This window comes from Diabrotica virgifera, chromosome 3 (genome assembly GCF_917563875.1).
Source record: "Diabrotica virgifera virgifera chromosome 3, PGI_DIABVI_V3a".
In the NCBI taxonomy this organism is placed as follows: Eukaryota; Metazoa; Arthropoda; class Insecta; order Coleoptera; family Chrysomelidae; genus Diabrotica; species Diabrotica virgifera.
Genome location: NC_065445.1, coordinates 270,993,526 through 271,015,748, shown reverse-complemented (window position 1 = coordinate 271,015,748; position 22,223 = coordinate 270,993,526). Strand labels below are relative to the sequence as shown.

The following is a 22,223-nucleotide window of genomic DNA, read 5'->3' as shown; positions in this document are numbered from 1 at the left end:
ATTTGGACGGGGCCTAAGCAAATGGGTGTCACAAAGTTTCACAAAAAAAAGCGAATATTTCGCGAAATGAACATCAGATCGAAAAACTGAAAAATACATGTATTCAATATTTTTGAAAAATCTATCGAATGGCACCAAACACGACCCTCCACGGAGGTAGGGTGGGGGGTAAATTTAAAATCTTAAATAGGAGCTCCCATTTTTTATTGCAGATTTGGATTCCTTACATAAAAATAAGTAACTTTTATTCGCGACCTTTTTTCGAATTATGGATAGATGGCGCTGTAATCGGAAAAACGATTGTTGCAAATGGAAAATTAAATTAAAAAATGGAAAATCCCCCACTTAAATAGACGACTTAACTTTTTTGGTTTTAGGACCTAATCTTCACAACCCAATAGGTCCCCATATCGGTCGAGTAACTGCAAATTTAGCATACTTACTTGCCTCCCCTACTATAAAGTGTGATATTGTTATGTTCCACATTAGTCTACTGTCTTGCTCTATGTCAAAATATGTGTACAATATTGATATATTATTTCCTTTAGCTTAGAAAAACCTTAAATTTCAGGGTCCCACCGTACCAAATTTCTTGCCAATAGAGAAGATGCCCAGCGTCGGCGTCGTGTCAGCGCGGGAAGCTGACTCAGACGAAGACAGCATAGCGGACCTACCGTTAAATCTCGTTTCCACGCAAATGACTGAGGGTGAACTAATTTAAAAGATGGATTTTTAATTTAAACAAACTTTTAGTTCGTACTAACAGTATCCAGTGATACCAACTCTACTTAATAGTATTAGATTTTTAATATTAACCGTAACGATTTTTTACCAAAATAGGATGACGGCAACAATCGTTTATATTCGGAATAGATTACTAGAAGACGAAGCATGACAAATTTCAATATTTATATATATACGTATATTTTTCGCGAAACTAACACATCACATTTAGGAGTTAGTGACAAAGTCCAGCAAAAAACTTACATTATGGGCCATAATTTATGGCGCATAAAATTGTAACGGAAGTTCTTTCAGGACAACAGACTCAATAAAACACAGGTTAAAACAAAATAAATGTATTCAGGGTATTTATATACAGTTCAAAATTAAAAATAACAAAATAAAATATCATTCTATCTTCGCCCCGTTCCGGAGCAAGCTCCCTGGGAGGCCGTCTGCAAAAGAAATAAAATTGTATTCATTACTATCATCAAAATATAATAACAATATTAGAATAATACAATACACCACACAGTATATACAACAACAATCACGTTACATTTGTATCAATCTATCTACATAATTACACACTCAGACTCATCACACTTCAATCCTTCAATCAAGCATCGACGCACCGGCCAGCTCCGGGGTCCGGGTTGGAAGTAACAGCTTCCGCTCACTGCGGTTACAGTTCCGGCAGAACGCCTCCTCACTACAGAACGCGTCCACCTCGGCAGGTTAAAATTCACTCCATTGCATATCTGCCGTTTGAGTTCTTCCCGGTTCAGTACACTGCGAGGAACTGATTGCATAATTCTCCTTGCTCGTCTTAAATACACTCTCGGTAACCATTACCCCTTAGTTTCGTCGGAGAGGTGGTACGTAGAGGGAGATAAAAGTAGAGGAATAACGCAGCAAACACAAAAAATGATCGATATAGCTTAATTATCGTATAAATTTTAAATGCCAATAGTGTCAAAATTTCATAAATGTCAATATTGTCAAAATTTTATAATTTAGTAGAGTAAACTTGCCTGCAGTTAGATCAATTACAAACAAGCATTATGGCGCGGTAAATTTGAATTACTCCTAGTTTAAAAACGAGCTATAATGTAAAACTGATTTTGACGACTAGGACATGTTTTTATAAGTATAGAATGAGTAAACAACTTTGTCGATTAATTAATTAACTTTACTGTAGACTATTGTCTTTGAAAATAAACGTTATTTCTAAGCGTTTTTGAAGATGCACTGCTCCAAATGCCGGTACCCATTTGACGCACACTGTTGTCACGTTGTTTCTTTAGTCAGTGGATTCCAAGCGAACCTACAAAATAACACTCAAAACTTCAAACATGTTGCAAATGATTTATTTTTCGTTATAGTTATTTAGATTATGCATATTTTCTAGTAATTATTTATATTGTGTACATTTTTATTCGCATATAAACGATTGTTGTCAAAATACCAAACTACGCTCTCTTGCTTGAAATATTTTTAACACGTACTTACACGATAATACTCATTTTTTGTTTCTTTTGTACTGTCATTTTTTTCTACGAAGTCCGATTGTGATATTTTCATAAGCTTATACAATACAGTTTTTACAGAAGTCAAGTAGAGAACATAACCAAACTTTTGCTTAAGCCAGTAGTACCATTACATTAGTGTATTTTTTTATTACGCGATTATTTTTTTGTTATTATTATTTTCGGCCAAAGTCCTCAGAACGGGGTCGAAGATTTAATCGGGTTTAATCTGAAAAGGTTCGGTGAACCCACAGCCCACCACAGCTCGGAGAGCTAACAAATCGATGCGCTGTTGCCAAATCTACGAAATGAAATAAATTTTGTTCTTTCTTGATAATTACCGACTGAATATGGATATGTCCAAACCATCTCTCTCATGAATTCAAATACATATTCTTCAACTTTTTTAAGTTGGCTAAACAATGGTTTGCATTGAGAATTATTAAACATATTATAACATTCGTTTAATATCACCAAACCATCTCTCTCATGAATTCAAACACATATTCTTTCACTTTTAAGTCGGCGAAACAGTAATTTGCATTGAGAAATCTTAAAACATATATAACATTCTTTTGGTATGACCAAACCATCTCCCTCTCTTGAAATCAAACACATATTCTTCCACTTTTAAGTCGGCAAAACACTGATTTGCATTGAGAAATATTAAACATATATAACATTCGTTACATATGACCAAACCATGACTTAAAAGTGGAAGAATATGTGTTTGAATTCAAGAGAGAGATGGTTTGGTTTAGATATATTTTGTACTGTAATTTGGTTTTAAGTGTGACTTCTATTCGTCAATTAATCATGTCTTGTAATTATTATACGATATTTTTAAATAAATTTACGATAATAAATGTTCAAGAAATAATATTCAGTCAGTGATTATCAAGAAAGAAAAAAATTTATTTCATTCCGTAGATTTGGCAGCAGCGCATTGATTTGTTACCTCACTGAGCTGTGGTGGGCTGTGGGTTCTCCGACCCTGTTCTGAGGACTTAGGCCTTATTTTCATTATTAACAGTAATTTTTAGTTATTTAAGAACATCTTGATATTGGTTGAATAGATATTTTACTAATACTAAAAAACGGTATAATAGATAATCGATTGAGTGTGAAAGAACCGTCCAATTATGAGAAAAATACTCTTTATGAACTGGTGTTTTAGGAACGAGTAATAGAGGCAATTTTCTTTACTTCGAGGAACGTTCAGAGGTATTACAATAAAATAAATACAAACAATATTAAGTTTTAAAAAAATTTGAGGATCGAAATAATGTAGGTGAAACGGCGTCTAGGAAGAAAATAGATGTCTAGATTTAAGTTTTCTTCCTACATACTAGTTTACAGTATTTTATTATTTGTTTTTCGGCATGAGTAGATTAGTTATTTCCCAGAAGTTAAAAAGGAAAAGTAAATATTGTTCTGTCTAACAAAGAGAACCTTATGTAAAAATAGTACAAGTTGGAGCGAGAGACAGAATGATGGGAACAACGATGGGAAGGTATATCACCATAAAAATAAAAGTAGACTAGGTATAGGTATTGGATTTTGACAAGAGCTATGAGTCATGCCGATTTAGGACAAGTTTACGTGAATTTTTCAAGGTCACAGCTCTTGTCAAAATCCATTACCTATAGAATTGTAATCCTATTGGGCAGTAGCCCGTTGAAAATAAATATAGAACAGTAAAATTCCTGGACGTTTATAAATTTAAAAATATTTATTGTATTTCTCAATTTGTCTTTCTTATAATTTCTCTATTTTTAAAAATGTATTTTACCATTCTATTTTTAAATTACCTAGTTCTTTTTTTTATTTTTAATTGTTGTTTTAATTTTATTATTACCTACGTGTTTTTTATTGCTATTTATTCACTTCATTTATAAAAACAAGTCAAAAGATGAACTTGACCTTACAAAGCCTTACATAACTACAAAGTTATCTCGTAACTTCACGTATAACGTCGCGTTATAAAATGACAGTTGATACATCAGATAACTCAAGAAGTAACGCAAGTTAAATATGATACATCACATCAATTCGACGATTATAGCTTAACTACAGGATAACTTTACGTTATATTTAACTTGAGTGATACATGGGCATACTTGGGCTGATTGCTAGAAAAATTATTTAGATAAAACAAAATAACAAAAAGTCATATTTAAACCAACAGAAACAGCAATTGATACCTATCATTGTTACATATAATTTGTTTCACATTGATGTAAAGTAATCAATAATTTGACCTGCTAAATTCGAATTTTAAACTTACTTTTGTGTCGGAAGTGACTGGAATTTGTTATAAACAATTTAATTTATTGTTTAAATGATTATAATTAATAAACTAATATAAATAATTTTTACAAAATGCACTTTGTGTTACCTTATAAAATACCTACAAAATGATGTACGATAAACCTTTATCCAATAATTAAAACTGGAGATATTGCAAAATGACTGCATTTAGGCGATTTTTCACTTGTAACTCGGCTACATTTTGAGTAAAATAACTATAATAGCACAAATTAAAGGAAAAACTGCCAGCTATAAAACCTTGATTATATTCAAAGTAATATTTATAACAAAGTTTTAATAATATAAACGGATATTTTTTATTAACAAAACGCATGTAATTTGTTTACAATGTTGTTTAGCTGCTAAAACTTTAGATTATAGCAAAGCAACTTACATAGTCGTATTGTACGATCCAAGACGAAGAATTGTGTGTATTATAAGTATGTCTTAATATATTTTTGAATGCCATAAAGCAGTTTTAAACTGCCCGCGCCGAACGACTAGGACAGTGTAACTATGACCGTATAGGCAAAGCCACAGTACGATTTGAGTTTTCACTAAAATTATATTTATTTTATTTATCTTAATTTATTTCTTATGTATTTTCGTACTTATTTCCTAACTTTGATTGTGCATTAATATTTATATTAATATAAGTACATACATACTACATACCCATAACGAATTATTACTTTACACTGATGAGAAAATAACTGTAGACATTTAGTAACATAATGTGTCACAAAAAAAAAAGAACATACAAAACAACGCATAGTAAAAGCAAAACATAACAAAAAATTGTCGTACAGAAAAGTTGTGTTACCAAATTTTTTCCAAACAAAGAATACATTTTTCGATCAATTTATATTGGGCAGTTATTTTAAATACTCGAGATGGTATCGCTGAACGTTCCTCAAGGTTTTACTAACGCAATAATTATAATTCTTACTTACGAACAGTAATACTGCAAATGTTTCTTCCACTTTTGTAAGATTTTATGAAATTAAGCATAGTATTGAACTTAGATTTAATCAGTTACATCTACTCACAAAAGGAAAGCTTTTCCGTACAAGTTTACAAGCATTTATGATACTTAACATAGATTCGTCTGTGTTTTTGTTTCTGGTTAGGTTGCTTTAGCTGAATATATTGATGACACCTTCTACTGTCAAAAAACTAGTGGATACTTCAATAAGTAATCTCTAAACATAAAGATGACAAAATTATATGTACTGCATTAGATTGTGTTGATCAAGAATTTCACAATAAGAGGATTCAGTCAGAATTTCACTATTTTGAGCATTCGATTCATTATTTGGAGCGTTTGATAACACATATTCCGTGATTGAAAGCTTTCTGCAACACCGACTTTTTCACCTTTGAAGAGTGATATACATCAAATTTTCTTGCCATTTCTCTTTGACTATGGCTCAACAGAAAACTCTTTACATTTACTGATCTGAAAAAAGACTTTACCGTTCAGAGATTAATCGTTTTGTTTTTGCATGCGGCAAAATAAACAGTACTGAAATGAATATTGAAATATTTATGATTATATATCTAGTACACAGTGATACAGCCTTGCAAATATTATTCACGACGACGCACGTTCCCGATAAAACAGATGTAAAAGATGCCCTCTGGCCAGTGACGGATCTACGGGAAGGAAAATGAGGAAATTTAAAAAGGTCCCAAATTAAAGAAAAAAAAATTATTCAAACATAAAAATATATTAGCTGACATGAAACCGAAACCACAGAAAGACAAATTCATCCCAATAAACACGCTAGTTAGGAAAATTAAGAGAACTTAATGCCTATAAGTTATTATTTATGTAATCTGAGTTTATCTTTTTTATGTCTTTTTTATTTATAGGATAGATTTCGGAGGTAATATCCTATTCTTGCTCCCATTGACTGGAGTAATTGCCATCTGTTAAGTTTTGGAAATTCACTCAAAAAGTTCCACCATTTTTAACTAATTTTTTAGGGTGAGCCTAATAATTTGAGCAGGGACTGTAGATCGCTCCAGAAGTGAGTTGGTTATAACAGGCGCGAAATGATCTGAATATCTGTGAATTACTTTTTTTATTGAACATGATCAATATACTATAATACGTAATCTACAGTAGCATACGACACAAAGCCAACAACTTTTGTGAGTTATTTGTAACTGAAGTATTAACCGAGTGATATTCAATTCTGTTTTTTTTTATTATAAATTTATTATATTTAGGGTATTAAGTTTTATAAAAAGTAAATCGGAAACCAGTATTTTACACCTTATTTATAAAGTATTATAGTGAAAGAGCCTAAGATGGCAGCTATGGACGAGGAGAGTAGAGTATATTGAACGTAACGACAAATTATGCTTTACTAAATACAGAGTGTTTGTTTAAATAAGAGACGAAACTGTACAGAGGTTATTAAACAATTTTTGAAAAAAATTTTAAAAATTGAATTTCTTTTTCTCATTTTCGTTGCTACATCTTGGCAGCTATGCATTTTTAAAAAAATTTGTGAGGACAAAATAGTTTTGCAATTAAATTTTCTACAAGATAGAATTAATTGCAAATTGAAAAAATAATTATTGCAAAATTAACAATAACCATTAAAAAAGGGTAAAAAATCAATGTTTTCAATAATCTTGTTAGGTAGGTATTTAAAAACCACATAGAACCTTCAACATTTATTCAGGAAATCTTTTTAATAATAATACCAAAAACAACTACACAAAAGTTTTAAATAGTTGATTTTTTTTACATATAAAAGGGCATTCAAGCTTTCAAATAAAATTCGCATCATTGAAATCAGTTGAATAGGAGATAGAATAGAGGAATAAATTTTCACTTTTTCTTCTTTTGTACAACCTGGTTAAAACTTGGTTAAACCTTTAAAAATACAATCAAGTATATTTAAATGGGAAATAAGCCACAATTTTACCTAAAAATGGTTTTATTAACGTTTCGACGCCCAAGTCGGGTGTCGTTGTCAAAATACAAAATAATACTAAATAAATAAAAATGTTGTTGCTTAGTAAAAAATTCTTCTAATAATTTATTTAATCTGGTTTTCCCTCGTGATTTACTATGGAATCTCTAACGCGAGAATTTCAGTGCCACCGTTGCATTTGGTTGTCTTTTTAAAGACAGATTACATGCTATGATTTTTTGTGGCGGATATTCTTGAGTTGGGATTGATTTCATGTAATCGAATGAACTATCTTTTAGTAAAGTCGTCCCAGGAACGCAACTCATCAATATTGGCAATATCATTTTAAAGTCGTCTACTTTAAAATGTATAATACGTGTCTGAATTGCCGATATAAATGAGTCAGATTAAATAAATTATTAGAAGAATTTTTTACTAAGCAACAACATTTTTATTTATTTAGTATTATTTTGTATTTTGACAACGACACCCGACTTGGGCGTCGAAACGTTAATAAAATCATTTTTAGGTAAAATTGTGGCTTATTTCCCATTTAAATATACTTGACTTTAAAAATACAGAAAAATCGACGATAGGCAGTGGTGGGGAATGGCAATTTCAGCCGTCTCAAAAATGAAATCGCAAAAAATATGCTTTCAAAATAGCGACGCACTTAAAAATTTCAATTATCTCAGCTTCTAGTTTTAATATATTATTTATTTGTCAAATTCATTGAATCAATCTTATTACGTTCCAACTTCTTCAATGAAAATGTTTTACCCCTGTACAGTTTCAATATAGACCGAGAACTGAGACCGTTAAAAAAATCTCTCTAAGAAAATCATCGACCGTTTTATTGCTGAATATCATATATAAGATAATAGGTTACGATAGGCACTATTTAAAGGTAGTAAAAATTTTTCTCGATATTTTGAATTATCTCGAAACAATTTTTAAGTCATGATAATTAAACGTAAACTAACAACAAAATTTGCTAAGGTAGGTACTTAATTTTGATCGCCCAAAATATTCTACGCAGTGTTTGATTACAGGCAATTTTATACAGTTTTAAAAAACGCTTTAATTCGATTTTTATCCGCAAGGGGCCGCTGTTATAGAGCAAAAATCAATATTCTAAAATTTGTCTAGTGGCTTTAGATGACCCACCTCTAAAAAATGCAATTTTTTTCCTGTTTTTGCATAATAATTATGCAGTTCCTCGAGATTCGGTCATTCACGTGAAATCTAAAAAAAGTAAATATACATGAAATAGTAAAACAACATATTGTACAACAAGTGGAGAAAAAAAGACATATTTCTCACGAGCGCAGAAGTTTGTTGGCAGGAGCTGCCAAGCGAGGGAGAAATATGTAATTTTCTCATGTGTCGTACACTGTACTTTTTCTATGGATGCGGTTTTGTCAAGAGTTCAAACTTCAAAATTAAATAATTTAGGTGCTTTTAGGTATACTATATGCATAAATTGAAATAAAATACATATTATACATGTAGGTATTTAATATTCTTAAAATTTATATACGTTATTTATTTAAAATTCTAATTAAAAGTTATTTTTGAACAGTTTTGAAAGGTTATTCCTGGTAAGTTTTGCTTCAACACATATTATTTGACAACATTAATTATTGTGTTTGTATTGTGCCTGTTACCATGGAAACGGCTATCATATGTATAGAAACCGGCGGAGAACCTGTGAGAAAAAATATTTCTTACTGCAATGGCCGACTTTTTTCAGTGCGTGAAAAATTTTTCGTTTTAAATGTATGTAAGTAGTGAGAGAAGTTGCACATTGTATAGCATCCATAGAAAAATAGATTGTATGCATTATAACTTCTTCTTTGAAAAATATGTTTTTAAAGGCCCCATTTCTCCATGCCCCACTTTATTAGCACCAGCAGCAAGATTTTATAGACAAAATTTTCGAATAAAAGACAAAATTTTGCGAAAAACATTATTTCCCCTTTCGTTTCGTATCTATAACGAGTGATGCACATAAAGAAACTTCCAGACAAGATTACTGTCGAAGTCATAGATGATAGACATCAATAAAACGGCCTGTTCAAGCCTTATTATTTACAATCCTCAGTGCTTGGTCTAATAGTACTTAAATATTATTTTATATTGTACATTATCTTCAATTTTGCTGTGCATTTTTAAACCCAATACAACTTTAAAACATACAGGGGTCTTCTACGATTTTACCCTATCTAAATATCAGAAACTACTTGAAAAGATATTTATACAAATTGGTGTATGTGGTTATTACAAGTTATGCCAAACTTAAAGAAAATATTTTAACAGGCATGTTACCGATAGACAGGTTATACCGGAAATGAACAACAACTTTGATATTTTAAATAAAACACCCTGTATATAATTTTGGTAAAAAATATCGTCTATAAGTAGTTTCCGATATATAGATACTGTAAGTTTTTCGTAAAGCACGCTGTATTGATCGTAAAATAAAAACAAATTGCAAGTTTTAGGCACTATAAATGGTAAAATACTCTTAATAAATCCTTGAATCTCTTTTAGGGCAAATTTGACAATTATGTAAATTTTGTAGTTCTACGAAGACTGAAAAGCGGTCACATAATAATCAAAAGCGTTATCTAATAATGTAAATACAACGCGTACTGTGTTTTTCTAACCATTTGTATTTTAGATCATGTTTATGTAATTTGTAGGTTGTTCAATAAGTTGTATCGATCGATAAGATGGTTTGAAGTATGATTTAATACACTTTTTCTCTTAGTTTTAGTTGTGATTAGTTTTCTGAGTTGTGAGAATAGTGAAAAGGAACTAAATCTGGCAAATAAAATGGATGTTTATATATACTTTCTTATTGGGATGGTTTTTGGTGCGCAAAATGATTTGTTTTTCTCCTATAAGATTATTTCTCGCGGATTTTTTACGTTCAACTAATTCAGAAAAGTAATCTACCAGTAGCACCTTTTTTGCATCCCAAGAAACACTTTCATGATCGATGTATGTACATCAACTCACTTCAAAGCTCAGTATAAGATTTATACCACTTCTTAGCTCTTTGTTTTTATTTAGAATAAGGATAGTCGAGACCAGTCTCATGTGTAACTATGAAACGTTGCAAGAACTCCTTTTTGTTCCTTTTTAATGGCTGCAATAGTTAGCTTACAAGTCACATTTGCAGCACCCGTTGTGCACACCGCTTTCTGAAGTCAGAGCGACCTAAATCTAACGAATAGGTTTGATGTTTCAACAATGCATACTTTATTTTCGCCATAGTTTATCGAACTTTGTGAGAGGGTGAGTTGTGTGGATGAAAAATATTTTGTTTTCTCGTTTAAGATTACTTCTCACGGATCTTCATATCCAGCTGATAAGAAAGGGTAGAATAATAATCTGACTTTAGTTTTTTAACCAGAAAAACAACTTTTGCATCCCAAAAAGCACTCACTCGGTTGATTACTGGACCCTAACCCCCTTCGAAGCCGGGTTTACATTACATCTTAGCCTCTTGTTTTGATTTATATCAAGTCTCATCCATAACAATGAAACTTTGCAAAATCTCCTTTTTGGCCTTTTTTGAAGCCCCAAACAGTATCACTCGAGTAATTTTGTTACATTGATAGCGAATGCAGCTATCATCGTGCATATAGCTTTCTTAAATCCAAAATATTGTTCACATTGTCGAATATGATCCTTAAGTCTTCTACTAAATCTCTGTCGATTAATCTAGTGCATTCCAAAACTATAATTCTGTATTTTTGATATGATTTTGATACAGTGTAGACATAATCGGTATCGTCTGGGTACTTGGCGATCTTTTCAGTAAATTTACTACGTAGATTATTGTTGTTAGGTATCGCCACATCAATTAGTGTTGTTTGTCTTGTTAATTTATTAACTAGTACGAGATCTGGTCTATTATGTGCCACTGTTTGGTCTGTGAACACAGTGCGGTCCCAGTATAGCTTGTAGTTGCCATCCTCAAGCATACTCTCGGGGACGTATTGATAATACGGGAGATGGTCCGTTTGGAGAAGTCCCAGCTTGATAGCTATCTCTTGATGAAGGATTTTTCCCATTGCGTCATGCCGTTCCTTGTATTCAGTTGCAGCAAATGCCTGGCAGCCCCCTGTAAGATGTTGGATGGTTTCTTAGGCTTGACATCCATATCGGCATCTGTCGTTTTGAACCTGAGGGTCTTTGATGATATATTTCAGGTAATTTCTGGTTGGTATAACCTGATCCTGAATGGCCAGTAATGAACCCTCTGTTTCAGGGAACATCTTTCCTGATGTCAACCAATAGTTCGACGCTGTATTGTCGACGTAGTCTTGGCTGACCTCATTGGGATGTTGCCCGTGCAGAGGTTTGCCCATCCAGGTGCGCATTTTTTCGTCCTTTGTTAGGTGGTTTATAGTTTATGCGCATTTCTGGTTCCCTCAGTTTGATCGGTGTTGTGTCATCTACTGCGCAAATAGCGCGATGTAGAGTAGATGTCTCAGCTTGCATCTGAAAATAAATTTTTAAATTAGCAATTTGTTTATCTAATTGCTCACCTATATCCATAAGTCCTCTTCCTCCTAGATTCCGTGGTAATGTCGTTCTTTCTACTGCACTTTTAGGATGGTGTTTTTGTGCCTTTGTGAGGTGTGTTCGTACTTTTCGCTGAAGATTTTCTATATCTGTTTTTGTCCACTTAACAATACCAAATAAATAGCTAAGCGCGGAACAAGCGTAGGTGTTTAGTGCCTTAAACAAATTTTTACTGTTAAGCTGTGAACGAAGCAGCTGTTTTATCCTTCGTATAAACTCAAGTAATTATCTCAGTTTTTATTTGCTTATGGTCAATTTTCCGCCCCTGCTTTACTCCAAGATATTTATATATATATCGTTTTCACCCATGGCCTCGATGTTCTGGCCATTGTGCATATCGAATCCACCGGGCTGTATCTTTCCTCTGACTATATTTAAAACGCGGCACTTGTCTAGTCCAAAGTGCATATTAATAGCACTCTCTAGCACCTCTACTGTTTTTAGCATCTGTTCTAGATTGTCTCGAAGTAGAAGCCATTCATTTCAAATCATCCATATACAACAGATGATTAAGCTTTGCTACTACAGTATTGTCGTTTTTAATGCTAAAACCTGAGTCAGTAGAGTTTAATAGCTGTGATAGGGGGTTCATAGCCAAACAGAACCACAATGGGCTCAGCGAGTCTCCTTGAAACAGGACCCGGTTGATTGCGATATTTTCCGTTTCGATATTGTTTTCACCAGGTATTTGGAGGTGAATTTTAGTCTTCCAACTTGTCATTATATGCCTTAAAAAAGTCACTATGTTATCATCGACTTTGTATATTCTTAATATATCTATAAGCCATTCATGCGGCACTGAATCAAAGGCCTTTTGTAGTCAATAAAGGCAGTAAAGAGGTTCCTTTTTTTGGTGAATGCCTGGTTAGAAATGACTGAGTCGATGATAAGTTGTTCTTTACAACCCATAGAACCCTTAGCGCATCCTTTCTGTTGAGGCTCTATGATATTGTTTAGAGCACAGTGTTGGTAGATACGCCGGGTTATAAGGATGTGACCAATTTATACAAAGTTGGAAGACAAGTAATTGAGCGGTACTTGGCTGGATCTTTGGTGTTATTTTGATCCTTCGGTATTAAATAAGTGGTTCCCTGAGTTAGAAATGACGGTATTTCCTGCGGTAGAAATAACATGATTAATTAATGCTGATAAGCACTCATGAATACTCCAAAACTTCTTAAGCCAGAAGTTCTGAACTCCGTCTGGTCCAGGAGATTTCCAGTTATGAAGCTCTTTGATGATATTTGAGACCTCTTCAGTAGTGAATGGTTCGTAGTTAGCTGTGACGTAGTGGTGACAGTTGTGTGTCGTATCTTCTATCCAGCCAGCATTGTTGTTAAGAGCAGCTGGTGTGGAAAGTTGGTTTCCCCAAAACTCATTAATCTTTTCTTGGTTTGGGTAAGACTTGTCTACACTTTCTACGGTGGAGTTGAGTTTTCGGTAGAACGCCTTCTCAGAGTTCTCAAAAAGTGCATTGTAGCATTTTCGGTTGTTACTAACTTTATACCTTCTTAATCGTCCTGAATAGACGGAGAGTTTTTGTTTTAATGTATCCAGACACTGTTGGGCTGTGTTATTTTCTGGATCGTATCTCGAGTGTCTTGCAGTGCTCCGCATTATTTCTTCAGCTCTCTTAATGACTTTTCTACTTGTTACACCTCTTATATATTCTGTGACTTGAACAATATCCCTACGCAGTAATTCAATTTTTCCGAGAAGTCTTTTTTCCTAGGGTGCAATTCTGTTATCAGTCCTTCCATTATTAGTACCCCGTCGTGTTCTGATCTTAACGCCCATTACATTAGCAATTGCTGTTGCTGCACAGTAGATTAGCATATGCAGATATTCCAATGTGTGGGTTTCTACGACATAATTGGGAAGGACTTCAGTGTTCACAATAGGGAACTTGCATAAATTTTTAAATTCGAAAAAAATGTTATAAATCACAACAGAACATAATTTAAAACATGTATCAAAGATAAAAAAGTTTTGTTTGTCTTTCGTTTGGCCCCTAAAGACGATTAAAAATTCAAATTAAAACAGGTGGTTTAAAACGCGTCGTGACGTCACTGGGTTGTACATTTACATTTTTCCAATAAAGTAAACAGAATTTTAAATTAGACGTTATAAACGTCAGTAGAAAATACATTTATGTGACGTTATAAGTGTTTTTGATCGTTTGAACTATTCATAGAAAATTTTTCTTTTACAAAATGGTTTTATTTTCAATAGTAAACCTTCGTTCCTTTCCTTCAAAAACAGTATAAAACTCCAATTTTAACAAACTGGTATATATTATTACAATTACATACGATAAATGTCATTAGAATATAAATATTTTTGACTTATTCCACGACGATGAGCTGGCCAAATACCCAAGTAGGTGGAGGCCAATAAACTAAAGAAGGAGAAGAAGAATATACTTAAATATAAGGTTGTGTGTAGGTATACGTTAACGTGTACGCAAATAAAAAAGTTAGAGTGTCAGTGATTTCTTATTTTTTATTTGTTTAGTGTTTGTTTTTAAATTAACTATGGAGTGTGGACAATTATTTAGTTCTTTTAACGAGTTTAAGAACATTTTAAAACAGTACGAAAAAGATAAGAGACTATAAATTAATATATATTTTTTTAGTTATAAATGAAATAGTATTACCGTCCAAGATTAAAATAAAAGGAAGACCTAAAGCTTTCACAATAATAATTAACTTGTTCTGAAGCTATCATCCTTGTGGAATTTTTGTAATCAACTATTCTAAATGAGAACTAAGCTACAATTTAACTAAAAAATTGATTTTATTAACGTTTCGACGTCTAAACCGGATGTCGTTGTCAAAATACAAAATATTATTAAATTAAACAAAAATGTTGTTGCTTAGTAAACAATTTTTTCGGTAAAAAATTTATTTAATCTGACTAATTTTTGTATTTTGACAATGACATCCGATTTGGACGTCGAAACGTTAATAATATATTTTTTTAGTTAAATTGTGGCTTATTTTGCATTTAGAATAGTTGATTATAATAATTCACTTGCATATAAAAATTATTTTAACAATATTTTATACCTACATGTCATGTCAACTAAATACATATAATTATTTTGCTTACCTAAATATATACTTTTATATATATACATTGATTTATTACAATTAAGTAAGTTTGAAACATCTGAATAGTTCTGCTTCCCTTCCCTTAACAAATATTTTTCTATCAAACAAACACTAAACATGTCAAAATAGCATGTACTAAAATATATAGTCACTGCGCAAGCTAAATAATGACGTCACTGGCTTGATGAAGTTTAATTCGCGTCTACCTAACTTTTTTATTTGCGTACACGTTAGCGTGTACCTAGACACAGCGAAATATAACCATAATCAAAACTATGTGACGTCACGGGCCGTTTGAACTATTTTATACCGCAGAAGAATTTAAATATGTATTTCTAAGTTATTACGAGTTTTTGAAGAGTGAAATTTTGGAAATCTCATTTTTAAACAAAACTGTACATTATTATCTAATAAAAAAAAATGTGCAAGTTCCCTATTTGTAACAGCGCACCTAGTTTCTTACAAGAGTTTATTCGTGGTGGCGGTGGTCTGCTAAGTGGATTTGTTCCATTAAACTCTTGTACGGCACGAGCCATTTCGTTTACTAGACTATCGCGCAACTCGTTGTTTTCCTGCTGTGTATTGTCAGGTTGAGTTTCTGGTATGGGAATCTCAGGAATCTGCTCATCAAGGATTTCATTAGGGACTTGATCTAAAACTAGCTCTTGGTTATTAATCTCCCGTTCGACTTCGCTTTTGATCGTATTGCGTCTAGTTTCTGGGATAAGGTTGTTTCTTATGATTACCCGGTATTGATCTGATACTCTTTGCTCCGATACTTAAATATCTGGGTACTCCCTGCAAAATTCGGCATACAGCTGTTGTCTGTAGCCGATCGTTTCTTGACCGAGGTTTGTCACCCTATAATAGAAGCGCAAAATGCTTTCTTTTACGGACACAGTCCATTTCATGCGCTGCCTCGGTCGTCCTGCTTGAGTGAGCGCCGGCTGATGTTCCAGCGCAGCACCTTCCGCGGGTGGAGCTCTTGCTGTTGTTTGGCTCGCTTGTGGTTGTTGTTGGGCTGTAGCTGATTGTATGACAGGGCCCGCCTCCTCAACACCCTGCCACCGACGTCCCGCATGCTGTCACGTCCAGCGCCGGCTCCAGACGTGCCCTGGCGATCCCTAGGCAGCGATCATAAACATAAATCAATATTCTCCATATTAATGGGTGTGCATTTTATACCTACTGCCAGGTGTCAGTTTTTGTTCCACGGCAAGTATCCCTGCTACCCTCTGGATATTTGCGCTACGAATACCCAGAGAGCATCCCCCATTCGCAGGGGGCCGCGCCTGATAGAAGAACTGACAAATAACTCCCACAGGTTATTATTATTATTAACACGTGTTTATCAAATAATAGTGCTATCCTCGAAAATAAAATGACAAACCCGATGTAACGCCATCTCTTATCGAACGACAAAACTTACAGAACAACCAGTTATATTGATTTAATATAATTTTATAGATCAGTAACTACTAACATTTAAAATGTTTGTTTGTTGATAATTATTTATCAGAGCGTTTAAACTTCGTAACTTCATTTCTGAAAACAAGAACCATATTTTGTGTAAAAAAGCACTTTCAGAACCGAAGTCTACAAAGTTCGTTCAAATTATTTATTCAAATGCATCGGTCTCTAATATTCAATAATATTGAATGTAAAATATTGCTCATTTGTTTTTTTTAATCGTGTGGAAAATATATCTCATAAAGAAACTTTGTCGGACTTACGCGCATCTTCTTTTTTCATATTTTCCTTTCGTCTATTCAGGTAGACAGTAAATGGTCTAACCTCAAAATTATTTTGATAGTTTCATCACATGTGGCCTACAGTATTTATATATTTGGAATTATATATTTCGTCTTTTGTACTTTCTAATGAACAAAAAAGAAAATATACACAAACAGGAACAATGACGGAAGATCCCTAATATTGTTATATTACAAGTTACATAGTTGCATGTCCTGGTCCAAATTAGAGACATTTATTATCTTATGCCAGTTTATTAAGGAAATCCTTACAGTTTTCTTACGTTACAACGGTATAAAGGAGTACTTACTTCATCCCATTCAGCCTCCTATACAAGGTTACTCACTGCTTAAAGAACGCAGAACAAAACTTAAACAAAGTCTTATGGTGATAAGAAATTATTGTAAACATGCACAGCAACACTGCGTCTAAAATTGTTCCCTCAGTGCGATAGAGAAAAGTGTTTGTAAACAGGGTATGCATCGGGAGAAGTGTATCGGGCCGACCGCGCCAGAGATGGAGTGACAACCAGTGGTGTCATGGTGCGGGAACGCCGTTCCGGCACTGGTTAAGAAAAGAAAAAATAAATAAATAGAGAATTTAGGTTTTGTAAAAAAAATTAGCAGTGCGTTCCGGCACTGCTAATTTTGCCATGACACCACTGGTGACAACCTTCCATAGAGGTATCAATCTGCCAATGAACAAGCAGAATTTCTTATAAAGATGAAGAAGAATAAGTTTGGAAAGAGATGCATACCCTGTTTACAAACACTTTTCTCTGTCGCACTGGGGTTTAGATTGGATTGCAGCGCGAGGTGTATGTATTATTGTATATGGATGTAAATGCTTGTAACTTGAACGAATTTGAGGTTATGAATATACACCAAGACTCCAATAGTCCTCCAATACTCACTCCCTAGGCGCATCCTGAGATAACCGGTACAGTTTCTTTATCACAGATAAATATAATCGTAGTAACGTACTATTTTAATAAATAAAAATCGTGTTTTATCAAATTTGTAAACTATTTATTGTTCTATACACGTTTGAATGTTTTCAGTTTAATTTAATCGTTTTACATGCTCTAAATCAGCGGTTCTCAACCTTTTTGAGTCATGTATCACCTACAGTTCTTTTTATTATTTTTGGTACCACCTACATTTTTAGATTGCGTTATCAAGACTTACTAAGTACTACTATTTTATTTTTTTTTGTGTTTTGTGTACAAACAGTGGTACATATACCACAGATTGAGAACTGCTACTTTAAATCGTTGACACATAATAATATGTAGTGTTGTGTTTTCAGACTGTTGAACTTCTTACAATGTTTCTCAATACGAAAGTTATACTAAAGCTAGTGGTTGTGATACATTTTTATAATGAAAAGCAAATTTTGTAATGAAGTTTTGATATATTTTATGTAATTCGTTTAAATAATATTGAGGTAAATGAATTATGGCGTGACAGAAATCGCTAAATAATTTTTTTAAATAATTTATTCACAAAATAGATTTTTATTGCATCTATTTTGCAGAAGAAATGTTGTGGATTTTTTCTCAAAGTTCGTGTCACACTGTGGAATATTCTAGCATTTATAAAATATTGAAATAAAAACCCGACTATAGACTCAGTTTTCTTAACATTCTGTTTTTTTATTCATTTGCTTATGTTGGATAATAAAAAAGTTAGGTACTTTAACAAGTATCCTTGCTTTTCATCAATACAGAGTGTTTTTAAATAAGTATGGCAAACTTTAAGAGGTAATTCTGCATGAAAAAATACTTTCAGTTAGCTTTATAAACGTATGTCCGCAAATATTTCGTTTCCGAAATAGGGGGTGTTGAAATTTTTCTTACAAACTGATGATTTATTTATTGCTCTAAAACCTGCTAAGATATGCAAATGAAATTTGGTGGGTTTTAAGAGGTAGTTATTGCGAATTTTTCATATACAATTAAGAATTTAATATTCACCATTGGCGCGCATACGGGTAATATGACCCTTATGTACGGACCGTAGGTTGTAAGACCGGATGAGAGAAGGTTTGTAGGACGGCCTAGAAAAAGTTGGAAATATGCAGTCAAAGATGATCTGGCGAAAATGTGAGTGAGACAGTGGGAAATAGTGGCACGGGCCGACATACATGGAAGGCAGTAAACGCGGCAAAGACTCACGAAGAGCTGCAACGCCATTGATGATGATTTTTTTTTAAGTTGTTCCCCAATGATAATACATCCAAACAAAACAGGAGTTTTATCAAAAATTGAAGTATCCCATTAGTAGAAAATAGACATTAACATACTATTTACCACCACCACGTCAAACACCAGCTAATCCTACTTATAAGTACATCACAAATCACACGAATACAACAAACCTTTTAAATTTTACCCCATTTCGCTCTTTTATTGAAACGTTTACAACTTAAAATCATAAAATGGTTTAACCCTCAGTCTCCCCACGGTACTTTTGAGTACCATCAAATTATGTAACGTTATATTATGCGAAGTATTGAATATTTGAGAATATTCTGTTAAATATCATTTATTAGTTATCAGCTGATGTTTAAAAATAAATCGTTTAAACGATTTTGTATTAAATACACAATAAGATTTAAAGGTACTCCAAAGGATCGCTCGTAAAAAACAACGCTTTTAGCTTATTTTAAAAAGTTATGAGCGAAAAAATAAGGCGGACTTAAAAGTACCATTGGGAAGTAACTGTCAAAAAAATCTAAACGTGGGAGACTAAAGGTTAAACAAATAAGTGAAGTGGGTTTTATATAAATGAAATAATTTTCTTAAGCTTGAAAATCAGTATTATTTGAATAATTTGTAGTAAAAGTGATAACGAATCTGTTCCTTTTAGTATTATTATCAGTATTTTGCAGTATTTATCTTCTTCTAATTATTTTTTAACAATTATGTGGAACGGACGTTTTAAAATATTTTTTATTGAGAAATTTACGATTATAATTCATTTACCTGGTAAATTTTTTACAACATGAAACAACTAAAACTCAATACTATTTGTTCTTCACTTAGACTAATAAATTAGACATTAGTAAGTGTCTTTGTATTGGTTGTTATGCAAAAGCAACATTTTAAAATTGTGAAAGAAATAAAGGTTACCGTGAAATTAAAATGCCCTCCTCCTATTACCAAAAACCCATTTCTTCGTTTTTATCTTTTTTTTGGTAATCATTTTAAAATTTTCAAAAAATTCACATTACAAAATTATTCTATTTTTTATACATCCGTAAATTGAGTATACATATCCTAAAAATGCATTTTTTTTTAGAAAAAAAAACATATAACTTTTTTTGAGATGGCTGAAGAAAATCTCTAAATAATATATTTGTAGGGGCTTTTGCGGGGTTAATAGTAATTTTTGAGATCGATACAACCTGAATCAACGAGTCTCCATTTCATATTAAAAAAATATGAAAAAGAATAATTTCAGGCCCCAAAAAAGCAAATACAACCACTGTTAATTACGAAAAACCAACTGTTTAAGGGTTATTCTGAGGTCTTTACTGGATGAACACAACTTTTATTTCTTTTTATATCATTAAAGAGCATATTTTAAAATTTATTTAAAATATCGTGAGACAATGACGACATGTGTTTCCCATATTCGGAGAAGATACATTTTTTGAAACATACGAAAACTAGAAAAGTTCAAGTATTAATACACAAAATAAAAAAGTAGGCCTGTAGCCATTCCCAACAAAAGTTGTATGCTTTTTTCGAAAAAAAAAATGAATTTATGGGTTATGTACACTCAACCTATGACTATAAAAAATTGACAAGTTTTGTAAAGGCATCAACTATTAATTTTGAAATTAATTGTAACTCACCAAAATAATAATAGCATTCGAAAATTGTGCCGAGTCTTTTTTTTTCTATCATTTTCTAATGACAGAAAAAAATCAATTCTGGTAGTGAGGTATTTTGCGTATCTTAACAGCAGGTACCCTTTTTAGCTATTTCCAGTTATTAACAGCAAAAAACACAGCTAATTTTTAATATAATTTACTTCTCTAATTTTGCTCACTTCCTACATTATTATTTATTCTTCGACCTATCTTGACCAGTGCCTGCTAGTGTTTTTTCTAGTTATGGTTAAAAATATTATATTAGTTTGTGAAACAGCACAGTCCTTACTACTATAACAACCTTTCTTATTTTGTCAGAGTAAAAAAAAGAATGTGTGTGTGTACTTTGTACGCACGTAAGAAGTTATACTTCTATTATATGATTTCAACGAAATAAATATACTTTCAACAGGTTATTTGTATTTAAAGATTAAACTAATTTTTACTTACTACTTTCCAAAAATTTTTACTAAAACAATACTAAAAATAAAAAAAAGTTAGTTAACACTCGGAATTGAACCAGGGACCTCTCGATCTCCGGTCGAACGCGCTACCGCCGAGCCAAACTCCCTTTGCTTTGACAGCTTACAAGATTTCTCATACATACTGACAAATTCAATAGACCAAGTGAAAAAATACTTTAAAATTTAAAGTAAATATACTTACTATTATTATAAAATATTTTATTCCCGGGGAAGACAAATCCAAAGACACAAAAATTATAATGAATAATACATTTACCAAAAACACTAATATATTCTTTTAATGACTTATTTGCGCTGATACATACATAATTTGAAAGATTAGCAACGAACTACATACTGTCTGTCTGCGCATGCGCCAGGCAACTATAAAATTTCGCCCTCGATCATAACGAAGTATAACTTCAAAAATATTTCTTTTGGAATATATTCACATACTGCTTAAACATCACAACAATAAATAGTATTGAGTTTCGGTTGATTCAAATCATTTTTTGTGTGCTAACCTTTTTCCCTGTAGTAAAACCGAGCATAACTATTAAATTGACCCATTAATAGGTCTACTGCAATGAAAAAGTGACTTTGTGTGCGTGTGGCTAACTGATTTGGTAGTAGGTATGTTTTTAAAATAATTCGATTGGCTATACTCTACGATTGTAAGGATGTATTTTTTTTACAAATAAACATGGCTGCTATTACTGGATGTATTTTTTTCCTTTACTTCTTATGTTTCCCTTTATTTATTACTGTAAGCTTTTGATTGACAAATCATTTTGAAAAACTATTGAATGGCGATCATAAAGACAGGATGGATGGTACCATTGATTCAAATAATCGGCAACCATTCAAATTAGGGCATTAAGAAAAGAAATTAGGGAAGCGCTATCAACTAACTACCTCTAAATC

At 32.5% G+C, this 22,223-nt stretch overlaps 1 protein-coding gene across 2 annotated transcripts in view; it reads left to right on the top strand.

The window, feature by feature from the left end:
- LOC114325577 (uncharacterized) overlaps positions 1-22,015 on the top strand; it is a 101,121-nt gene extending 79,106 nt beyond the window's left edge. For both annotated transcript variants that reach the window (XM_028273677.2, XM_028273675.2), the window contains one exon: positions 572-22,015. In XM_028273677.2, the coding sequence (XP_028129478.1) occupies positions 572-721 (150 nt within the window). In that variant the 3' untranslated portion in view covers positions 722-22,015. The remainder of the gene's footprint in view (positions 1-571) is intronic.
- Positions 22,016-22,223: the final 208 nt, after the last annotated feature.